At 37.8% G+C, this 12,743-nt stretch overlaps 1 protein-coding gene across 1 annotated transcript in view; it reads left to right on the plus strand.

Annotated features, from left to right (window-relative positions):
* LOC124633083 overlaps positions 1-12,743 on the plus strand; it is a 37,531-nt gene that overhangs the window by 21,061 nt on the left and 3,727 nt on the right. Inside the window, exons 2-3 of the mRNA XM_047168177.1 lie at positions 2,919-2,989; positions 12,282-12,569. Coding sequence (XP_047024133.1) covers positions 2,919-2,989; positions 12,282-12,569 — 359 coding nt within the window. The remainder of the gene's footprint in view (positions 1-2,918; positions 2,990-12,281; positions 12,570-12,743) is intronic.

Consider the following 12,743-nt stretch of genomic DNA (forward strand, 5'->3'; position numbering starts at 1 on the left):
CCATACATAAGTGCATTCATTTCAATACAATACTCGTTCAGTTTTACTCGTACATATTTTTCTTGATTTATTCAATAACCTCGTTATCTTGCAACCTTTTGCTCTCATAAAGTCTTATCATTCAATTAATTATTTTGTGACAATTAAAATTTTGTATCACAACGCCACCCATACAGCGGTCCTCAGCGTGACGTGTGCGGACATTAGTCGGTTATACAGTAAATTGTTAGAAATCGAAGTGAAAAATATACTGTTTTTATACTTTCAATGATAAAAAGGATAAACACTAGTGTCTACATGTGTTTGTGTAACGGAAGGAACTATTTACTCAAAGTGGACGTGACAAATTGCTATTGCAAATACTTGGGTTACTGTTTAAAATCAAGAAGACAGAACTAATGTTCTTCCATCAGATTTATTAAATAAAAGTACATCTTTATTGAAGTGATTGCGTTCCATTTCACCAAAATATTAACGTTGTGGATGTTTTCTTCCAATGGTACGTGCTTTGATTACTTCCAACAGTACGTGATACAAAATGTATTCCACTGTAAACAAACGTGAGTAATTGTGCAGATATTTATTAGCATAATCTTACTTTATATGTACCTCATTCCTTTCTTGTTCTGTATTTGGCGTCGTGTCTAAGCAAGTGGTTTAATTCTGTAGCTCGGCGTAAGCTTTGTAATGATAGCAATTAAATTGAACTTATTTCATATGAATGTCACGAACGCGGAGTGCTTACGGATTCAACGCTTGAATTTATAAGTGACGTCACAAAAACAAAAGAAATGCTCCAGGTATGAGACATTAACAATGATCCTACAAACCGCATAAACTGCCAGCGCGAACGGCGCTCGCGTATTTGGTTTTATCGACAGAAATTTGCACACAATGTTTAGAAACAAACGGCATCGATGTTTTGCTTTCACGACTCATGCCTGAGAATCATTGTACTGTTATTACTTACTTTATTTATTCACTTATTTTTATTCTCCAGGAATGTTGAGAGTCAATCATTTGATTATTGTTCGGCGAGGGATCAAAAGGTTATAGAACTTATTGAAAAGACGTGCACCTGTCTAAAAGATGCCTCGGTTATAGTCGTACATTGTATTCGTTATCTTCTTATTCATTGTATTTTATTAATGATCAATTTGATCAAGTTTCCACACAAGTATAAAGGTTAAAGAAATGGAGTCTTTGTTCCTGAAACAATTGAGAGACCATAATAAATGAGCGCATTACAGAACATAGTCGGATTCTCGGGACTCGGTCGCCCGAGACGTCCAGTGTTTACCGTCCATACAAACCAATATTGACATTCTCTTTGTCTACTAACTGACGGCTAATCTCTTTATATGGGATATTCTTTTGTGTACTCCATATCAACGGGAGAGGCACCTATGGCTTTAGTTTACTGCGCATATTCTTACGAGTTTATATCCCCATTCACATGGAAATCTTCAGCAAAACAACAACAGTGGAAACAAGAATAGTTTCACTGTGGTTTTGAATAGGTCACTTGTCCAAGCTAAACCATTAGCCTAATATTAGTTAGAAACTTGGAAACTTGATACGTTTAAGTAAGCCGACCACTTTGATTCATGGCAATGATCATGTTTAACAGAACAATATTTCATAAAACTCATAAAGGGACTAGTTTGGGCTATACCTACTTAAGAAGTACTGGACGTGGGCTCGGCCGGACCACTTTCATGCAGTTTGTGTGCCGAGCGGCGGCGCCAGCGCACCGACATTGTTGCGCGGCGACATTCTGCCCAGCGTACATTGCAGATATTGCTAGAAAGCTTCCCAGCCGATCCATTGCTCACGGCAATAGGAACCGCTCAGGAATAACTTCCAAACAACAGATAACTTCGATGATTTGGTCCTTTCAAAGCCTGTTGCTGCTCAACTTATCAATACATCCTACTCACGTAGTTATAATATATCGTAGTAAGAGGTAACACGAATTCCAAATGTCAAACTACAGTTACCATAAAAACCGATCCTGTCTTCAATACGGAACGTCTGCCTATAAATACTCGTTGGAATGAATGAATATGTTAGAGTACCATACCACACCTTAATTCATTTTCGCAATATATTTAAATGTAATTATGAAAGCTTTCTTGTATATGGACTTCGTTGAGTGGGGTGCTAAAAAGAGACTTCAAAGATGTTTTACTCATTGATGACATATTTACTATTGATGACAGGATAATTTCACTGCGATATTAAAACACTCAGCATGTATTCTTTGATCTTAACAGATTTTAACAGCAAAACGTCAGTGGGAAATTAAGCAACATTATTATCTTCATAATACGGCAACACCCGGCACCGTATCATCGAATTTATTACTACACTTAGTGATGAGCTTTTATCGCAACTTTGCTGAATCAAACTGAAAGTACTAAACCGTTCCCAATATAAACCCAGCAACAAGTATATTTATCAGTTCGTTTTGCATTTACTTTGAAAAGCTCATGTTTAGTAACCAGATAAAAGAATAAGATGAACTTGAAATGAGAACCTCCTCCTTTTTGGGAAGTCGGTTAAAAAGATGCACTAAGGAAAAGTCAAGTCAGTGTAGTGTAATGACACTTTGCAGTAAAGTTTAACCATGACATTTTATATCGTACATGTTTATTTTAACTCCATTTTCAAACCTACGCTATCTCTTGCTAAAGCAGCCGTCTTCTATCTTCGAGACCAGGTCATATATCAGCTCCAGTGCAGCTAATTTGACCTACGACCCCGTTCGGATTTGGAGCCCTTCGTCCACTATAGTCATAGTCATTATTGCCTAAATGAAATTGAACTTTAATACTCAACTCTTTGGGCATTTTTTGTACCTCTTAAGATTTTGAAGTATTGAAAGGAGCATCATTTAACCTGTTTCCTCATTGCAGGGCTGCGGCTGGCGAGTTGGAGCGCCCGTTATAATGTGACCGGCGCACGACGACGGGCGTCTCTCCTCAAGGTAAGCTTCCTCTCTCCTGCAGCCTACACCTCCACTACGTATTACTTTACCACCGAGTTTACTACTACGGTAGCTACTAGGTAGTAAATATAGCATTGATATAAGCTTTAATTGTCTTTGGATTCGCGGTCTAAAGTCATAGGGCTCTCTACCAGCACACATTGTACCTAGATATCCTGGTTTCATTTGTTGGTCTGCTCGCTATTATGATTGATTATGAATGAAGAGTCCTCAACATTTTGATTTTTAATGTGACAACAAATGTGGACATTTGTTTCAAATTAGAAGTGACTATTATTATGGTCAAGGTAACCTCTGATTCCTGACCTGGCCTTCAACTCATTGAGTACAAGTAGGTACAATAGAAATAGCAAGAAAATGTCGCTTCAACGTCTTCAGTTGTTGATAATTAAATGCAATTTTAATTAATTTAAACTACATACTAAATGCTTATAAAGTTGACCGTAAATCAAATTTTAATACGACAAAATAATTATATATTCAATTCGCTTGATTCCATTTTGTAATTTATGGATATTGTATGCATAAAGACCAACACTAAAGAGGTTTTAAATATAGCTAGCCCCACCAAAAACACTTATCAAGATGATATTATTAAAACGAGTCTTATGGCAACGCATTCGGGTAACCTTTACGGGCCCGACTGTGTCTGCATACTCATTGTGCAGGGCGCGCCATCACCGACGGCCATGAATCCGAGCGTGATATATTATTTGTTATTCACGGGCGAAATCTGTCGTCGTCGGCTTCCGTCAAAGCAGACCGTTTCCCTTCCAAATATACTAAGATTATATTCCGAACGCATCCGTCTCGGTACGCTGAATGCGATTTCGTATCGTACGCGCTCGTTAACAACGGCCGTCCGACCGTTTAAGAAATTCAGTAAGTACCACTAATTAGAACGCTATGTCGCACTAGGGCTATGCTGCCCTACACTGCTTCGAACTAGTATAAAAAGCTGATCTGATCACTAATATAGCGGATAATGGATAGCGGAAGAAAAATTAGAGCGTCGAGTAGAAGCGACTTTAATAATGAAACTTGCTGTACGCCCTTTAAATCCTGGAGTCCGACAGAGAAAGTTGTAAAAGTCTTAAGTTATACAAGTACCTCATTACAAGCTTATTTTTTACATAAAATAAGATCAGTGATACATGCAATGTTTTCAACACTTTCAACTTGCCGAATTAATTCGAGAATCGACTAAGGGCCGATATGAATCAGATATTTTTTGGAAGAGGTGGATTATAGGAGTTAAAAAATAGGATGATATCGATGTCAATGAGTCCGTAAACTCCAATTTGAATAAAATCCTCTTAAATTGAGACACCGCTGGCTAGCAGACCGCGCCAAATGTATATTTGTGTGTAAAATAATGAAGAATCTTGAGCCGCCGTTCATAACCACTCACTAAGAGTTGAAATAAAAGGGAGATGAATGGGCCGTTTTTATAAATAAACACCAGCCGCCGGGTGCGCGACTGAGGCCGTCCCGTACTACGCAGCGAGATTAGTTGCACTTAATTGTTTTTGGACATTGATGAGCTACATTTGCCTCTTAATACGGAATGTAGAAACAAATTAACATTCCTTTTGGACAGACTCACGTCTAATTGAAACTTTTAATCTTAATTTGAACGATCGTTTAAAATAGCACACAGGATGCCAGAATGCAATGTTCTAAAAGTTACCGGCCCATTGTGGAGCTAATCCTGGATATCATACTTGCAGTAGAATTAACGTTTACTGGTCATATAGCATTTTAGCTATCACACCTTTCACAATTAATTTACAATAAAATGTGCCATTTACAGTAGGTATTTGATAGCTAGTATCGCATGGCAAATTGTTCATGTGACCTGTTAGCAATTAAATGAAATAGACGCGTTTGTGATATTAAACATAAATCTTATACCTACTGAACTGTGAAACACAGGTAATCTAGTCAATATTCTGATATTGGCTATCTAAAGACAGGTAGAAGAAGTCAATTCAATTACATAGATAGACATGATAATAACGGTCCTAACCTTAACAGCAGAGTTCTCTGACGTAAGCACGTTAAACACACCTGATAACATCGACGATACAACATAATCATGCCCACCTGGCAACAAATCCAACAGCAGCACCAACACAATACAAAAACTACATCAATATACGGTCACGTAAAATAGATACGTTGACCTTGCAGCGATATCCGAAATGTAGCCGAGATGTAGGAATGATAGTGAAATGTCGCGCCACATGCTAACCACGCAGTCAGTAGGTCGCTCTCAACTAGCGACACACTTGCCCATGAGAGTGACAAAACTTGCAGCTGCAGACCGAACCACGATTATTACGAACTGACTTTATAGGCCAAACGATTGAGCGTGACCGTACACATTTAATTGCAAAAAAGGATCGAGATGAATGGATATTGTTGCCGAGTACATTGTTGTGCGGTAGAACGCTAACCCAGAACGGATAATACTCGTTTATAAAGATACGCGAATACGCATACTAGGCTATGAACGGTTCAATGATGTTTTAGTTTTTGGTAATTTTGTAAAATATGCTCAAGAGTCCCAGAAAACTGAATAAGAAAATCTAACAAGACTGGAAGAAACACTTAAATGCATACGTCATAGGGACAAACGATGGATACATCTCCTAGGAGCTTCTATTCTACTATTTTCGCAAAAATATCTCAAAATCTCACTTACTTTGTTAAATAACCGATCTCGTGATTGAAAGATGATTCAGTAATTCGGAAGCGGTAAGAAATAAGAAAAACCAAGATAAGGAAACTGATAAGTTCTTAGCAACAGAAATATCTCAACATTACTAAACGCCAGAATACTTGACTAAAATAATAATGTTGGAACTAGAATTCAAATGACTTTTTAGCTAATACCTAGTACCTAATTGGCGCAGTAACACCAAGACTAGGTAGGTATCTCATCTTTACATAGCGAAAGCAAAGAGGAGACCAGTGAGGAAGCTCAATTTCTATTTAATCGCCATTACAAATCGGGTACATTCATTGGTTTTGAAATTCAGTTTTCCTGTTCTTGTTTGATTGGATAATTAACTACCCAATTCACATGACCTGACTAAATGTGCATATAAACAATTATATCAATTCTTTACGCGTGCTGTTAACGCTACATTTAAATAAGATTAATAGTTACATTGACATTACCATACATTTGAAAGTGTTTATTCTGACCTCTGTGTTAATATCGTCATAAAAACAATTAAAAACGTAAAACGACTATAACATACTTCGATAAGTACTGTCTTCAATAAGCTTTAGGAATATTCCCAAGATCTATGAATTGTTCCCACCGTCCAAGCGTTACCAGAACTAAATATTTCTGTCATTGTTCACAGTTGACATGGTCATTAAGACCCGTAGGAAAGTCATGCTCATTAGTATTAGTTAGCTACTTAGTCGTGACTGATAACAGTTTAACTCGTACGACTATAACGGTTAGTTCGTGGTGTCAAAAGCTTCCTCGCGTGAACAAAAGAGGTAGGTATTATAAGAAATAATCACGTAACATAGGATAACCACACGCCAGACAAAGTAACATTGTAATCTCAAAAGAAAAATATTTGCACAATCATTATCATCATCATCATCTCAGCCATAGGACATCCACTGCTGAACATAGGCCTCCCCCTTTGATCTCCACAAATACCTGTTGGAAGCTACCTGCATCCAGCGTCTTCCGTCTTGCACAATAATGGCAAGATATAGGTAAGAGTACTTGAAACTATGATAGATAGCGACGTTTTAAAATGTATTTTACCTGTTTAGGTGGTATATATCTAAGTCTAGCGATTTGGCAGCAATCAATCTCCACATTAAATTGACCGATGTTCCGTGAAGCTACTTTGGCGGTATTTTGCGAACAAAAACGATTCGACGTTTCCAACCTCCGGAAGTCTTTGAATTTACCTTAAACAAACGATTGTCGATTGGGGTAAGAAATTGTTAAAACAATAATGACGAAGACGCTCACTAACACGTAACAATTTAACTGTCATTTGTGTTAAACAGATAATATTGAAAATAATCATCGGGTTCACACTTAAAGTTTAACCCACTAAGTAGTGTCGGCGCATTGAGTACAACACTACTTAACCTGAGGCCTCACCAACAAGAAACCTTCTCTGTAGTAATTAACATCAAAGCCTGTTTTTAGTTCGGCACGATTGTAGCATAGGCACATTTTATAACCAGCTCATATTAACTGCCATTCAATCGGACGGAACATTAACTAATTTCCAATAAATATAATTACATCTCTGGATAGGCTCTGTTTCAATTAAACTGGGTTCATTTAACACGATTCATAGGTCATTTGTCTCATATAAAATTCACTTTAAATGTCAGATATCATTATCCCTATATCCTGTTCACGAGGAATATCAATCAGTTACCTAATATGCAAATTTGGCCGACATCGTGTCTGACCAGTTAGCGGGGACACTTTCTCGGCGGCGCGATGGCCATTACCAAACAATGGACATAAATGGATAATATGAAATAACACGTGGTCTGTCTGTCACGAATACGAGCTATAGGCCTTGTCTAGTCGTAATTATGGAGTTACCGTTGGAATAGTAATCGTGATGAAAGTTCATTAAATCGTGGTTAAGATTTCGAGACCTGCAAATTCGAATCTTTCAACACGTACTTGGAAAATGTACTACATATATTAGATTAAAATTAAATGAGCTCTACAATTCATGCATTTATTATAATGAGAGTATTATGTTTCCGTCATCTAGGCAGATACATATCACACCTATTTCTTATTTTAGTAACCAAAGACCTGTCAAAACCGCAGGTGTAGATAACACACCTGTTTCTTTTTAAAGACGAATAGGTCACTATGTTTTATTATTTAGTAAGCAGTTATCACAATTTCAAATCTTCACTTTTTTCGTTAGTCAACTTTACGAATGCGTTTCAAAGAAACACCTGCCGTTTATTTGGAGGGTGGTGTACCAACCGTGACAGATACCCACTTCCTCTTTTAAATCCTAAAACATTTGCTGTTGGTTTTAATACGGACAAAAACTGTTCATGGGTACCTCAAGATATGAGCACTATTTTGAGTTATAACGATAAAAAAATAATCAATTCATCCATACACGCACAAATCTTTGTCAGACGAGAGAAACACTTGACTCGAGTTCTGACTGGAAAGCTATTTGTGTGCAACCCTGCGCCGACGCACCTCTGTTCCGCAACTACCTTGTCTCGCTCTCGCATGCATGTCAAGGTAGGGTTCAACATTCGAGGATTTGGTCCGAGCAGATAATAATACATCCAAACGGAATACCCAACGTGTATCTGTTTTATGTAAACAAAATGTTCTCATTAAGTCAGACGCAGTCAGAGACGCACATTACTTCATTATCCCAGACACACACGGCATTCTTTAGCCGAGCCGAAGATTTGTCGGGAGAAAATCCCAAGTAGCTTTCAACGAGTTTAATCCCGCTTTCTAATCCTTTTCACACTAGAGAATGCAGTATAAAGTATGCTTCAATCAAGCACCATTGAAACACGGTCAATTCCCGCGAGAAGCTTCCGCGTGCGCGTGCGGCGCCTGATGCGAGATCATTGCCAGATGCCGCCAATAGATCGCGACGGGGTCAACAGCCATTGCCCTTGTTTTGCGCACTAAATTATTTACTCGAGTGTACAACAGATCCACCATAAACGCGTTTCACTCAACAGGGGTCAAGGGAACTAACACTGCGTGCAACATTGTCGTTGACAGATACAAGAAACAATGAGAATTATCTACATACGAATACGTAATATTATGTAATTATATAATGAACCATGTGTAGCATACGTAGAATAAGGTAAAGGTTAATTTTCCAATTTAAACGACAACTTAGAACGGCAGTAAATTAAAATGGAGAAATAATTACGAGTTTATTATTGTACCTATGTTGAAATGAGCTTTGAAGTTATCTTCCATCCAAACACGACTTCCTTAGCCGCACGTGTTATTCTTTCAAAACAAACGAGTAATTAAACTGCGCATAATATAATGCAAACAAGTTACAGCATCAAAGGACGCGTCCGTTGACTCTGGAACGACAGCACAATGCTGCAATAGTAAGAGCACGCTTAAACGTAGCTTTTCTAGTACGTTGTTAGGTGCCTAAATGACAACATTTCGCGAACTTTTTGTAGCTAGAAAAGCTGCAGGGCTTTAACCACTTATTACAAGACCTATAGGTAGTGTCAGAGTATTTTTAAATCCACCTGATGGACTCTGACATAGAATTGTAAACACTGAGTAGCTTTTGTGGACATCGGCATTATTTTCCCTCCCAGGCATGGGGTGTAACACCACCAAACTTAGAGACTTGGGGCTGCCTTAAGTTTCTAAAACCCACAAAGCGTTTTTTCCCCGACCCAGGAATGGAATCCAAGACCCCATTTGTGCCGTCGCGCTTGCAACCACTGCGACCAACTTGTAGTATATAGCTAAAGAGGCATTACTTTACAAGTTCCCATCCCACAAACACAATGAGACTTATCAAGCGTTCTATATTGAACACAATAGCTAATTAACAAATCAATTTTCACAATGCTAATCATTGTGAAAATTGATTGCACTCCTTGGTAAATTACAACTTTAATAAAAGTATTATATTTCATTTACGACCACATCTACCATTAATAATATTTGTATCTAGTAGGTACCGGTAGAGGTATCCATTCTTTTATCAAGTGCTTTTCAACCGATTTCCCAAAAAGGAGGAGGTTCTCAATTCGGATGTTTGTTTTTTTTTTGTAGATATGTTCCTACTTAGTTCCACTTGTTTTAACGGTCATATTTTATCCAAAAGATACCTAAACAAAGTCTTGTCATCATCAAATGTGTTTGTAAATAAATTACCTTGTTTATAATACCTGCCATTCTTATGGACATTAAATACACTCAAACACTTATTTGTTTAGATATATTACCTGCGTATAGGCACAGATTATATTATAATAGTTATGGTATAGGTGATTTATCGCATATCAGGCATATAAGTATTTGTTTTAAATATAAAAAAGGTAATATGTTTTAGAGTGCATCTAATAGATTACCAAAGTATTGAGTGAAGGAAATAAATAAAGCCAATCTAAACAACTTAAAAGAACATAATAAGTACTTACCTACATAAATAACATACGAGTAGGATGTTCAAACACTAGAGTTATTAGGAATTATTTGCTTAGAAATTTTGCCTACCATTTTTACGTGGCTTTCAACCTCACCATGAAACATGTAATTTCTGCCACTTTCTCGTTACCATGGTAATAATACACCTACCTACGTAGGGAAGGGGACTAAAACTTTTCTCTAACGTCATCGACGTAAACGAGCACCTAGGTACTGATTTTTAAGAATCTCTTGATTATATAGATATGTTACAGCCTTTTTATCGTCCCACTGCTGGGCACAGGCCTCCTCTCACACGGAGAAGGATTGAGCATTAATCACCACGCTTGCTCAATGCGGGTTGGTGATTTCAGACTATATAGTCCAGGTTTCCTCAAGATGTTTTCCTTCACCTTTTTTATCAGCCATTGGTGTCTAAGATATACTTAGAAAGTACATACAAACTTAGAAAAGTTTCATTGGTACTTGCCTGACCTGGAATCGAACCCTCACCCTCATACTCGAGATATATATAGATATACGAGTATCTTATCTATAGATGAAATAGATAGGTATCACCTTTGTACCGACATACGCAACACAGCAAAGGCTCACGACCTTCTTATCATTATCAGACTCTCTAGTAAATAAATACCACCACTAACATCAAATCATGATAATCGGATGATGTCACTATAATTTCTTAATATCCAATACCTCTTAGAAAAGAGGATTGGCCCACTTGATACCGGACATTAGACAGTTCAAGTGGACCATCGCAATCAATAAGTACCTATTACCTATTTAGTTGTTATTATCTCCAACCCAATTTAGTTTAACGGCTAGTAACAATAAAATGTAGTGACCACAGCTCATTAGTGCCTATACAATTATTCACAACTTATCGGATTGGAATAATTATGCATTTAACGTCAACTTATGAAGGGATGTAGATCTATCGATACATTTAATGCCAGTCAAAAGTGAAGGTAACATAAAGTGCTCACACATAATAGTCTATGATTAACATGCTTTCACTTTCCCAATGATAAAGGGCTTCAAGGTCGTCATCGCCAGGTGGTACTTACCTACTCCGAATTCGAACCACATACAAATACGTTCGGATCAGACATTAATTAAGGTTGATGGATTGCTGTTGATTATTGACGCCAAAATTTCTCGTTGAATTTCTATCATAACGAATCGTAATTTCTCGAAATCTGGGCCTACGAGACTCCTGCAAATCAACCTACAACCCAGTTACAATTTATGATAGTTTATCGTAATAAAACTAGAACAGCAATAAATGTTGTATGCGGACAATAGTACCTAACCATAACATAAACATCAGATAAATACGAAGTAACTACTTAAGAGGAATTATAAGATCAATATTTACCTATTTATGCATTCCTCTCGTAGTCAGAATACGTGCCTATATAGCATGATCCAGATAGAAGCAGAAACGTATTATGCAAAGTACGCAATGGAAACTGTCGATTCGTGCTCGAGCTATTGAACTAATAGATGAGGTCGTACCTTGATCCACTTGACATCACATCGAATCTGGTTCCATAAGCAATCTCTAAGATCCTACGTTAGAGAAATCGTTACCTGCATTTGTTGACCGTGAGCAGCTGTTCCAATGCAAGTCTCGTACTTACTTTAAACCACGTAGGTACGATACCAGCAAAGTTGCAAACTAATGTTGAATGTGATACACATAGTGTTAAATGTAACGCTTGATTTGATTAAGGAAACTGTAATTAATCTTCGTGTAATGAATAATGAAACGCTACAGCATTTCCTACTTGCTTTAAGAATAATCAGTTATTAGTGCGTCACTGGTGGGAGAGGCCTAACTTTACGGTCAGCAACCCGCTCGACCGGCATGGTTACCGCCGACTTTAGCTACCTTTTTTGTGGTAGATATGTCAATGGACTGCCATAAGATGACCTGTGTAGTCAGGCGTAACTAAACAAAATTTACTTTACAATAATGCAAATTTCAGGTTTCTATGCATAATTTACGAGTAGTATGTGTGTGTGACCTTCTCTTGTTGATCATAATTAAAATAGTAATTATCTATTTTGCAGGTGTTTGCGATGTGGTACACGTGGACGACGTTACTGCTGGTGTCGTGTGCACTAGTGAAGGCGGAGACCGGGGCGGAGGGTCCGGCGCCGGCGCCCGTGGCGACCACGCGCGCGCCGCCACAAACCCTCGACCGACAGGCCGCTGAGCTTGCATGGAAGTCCTGGCTACAGAGCCCGGAAAGCGGCAACCAGAATGCACCACCACGTAGAATCACTACCAAATCCCTTTTCATTACGCCGCTGAATTGTCCTGAAGGACAAAGACTCGATCGCAATGGTTGCGTTCAGGTAGGTCCAATACCATTGAATACTACATATAAAATACCAATTTTTACATAAAATACTTATGGATGTAAGTCCCATCAATTGTCAGTAATTAGAATTTTAACTTAACTATAATCTTTTAGTATTTTTTCGAGAGTAGAGCTAGCTAAAAGGTGTCAACTATAATAATTTTATCTC

This window comes from Helicoverpa zea, chromosome 9 (assembly GCF_022581195.2).
Source record: "Helicoverpa zea isolate HzStark_Cry1AcR chromosome 9, ilHelZeax1.1, whole genome shotgun sequence".
Lineage (NCBI taxonomy): Eukaryota > Metazoa > Arthropoda > Insecta > Lepidoptera > Noctuidae > Helicoverpa > Helicoverpa zea.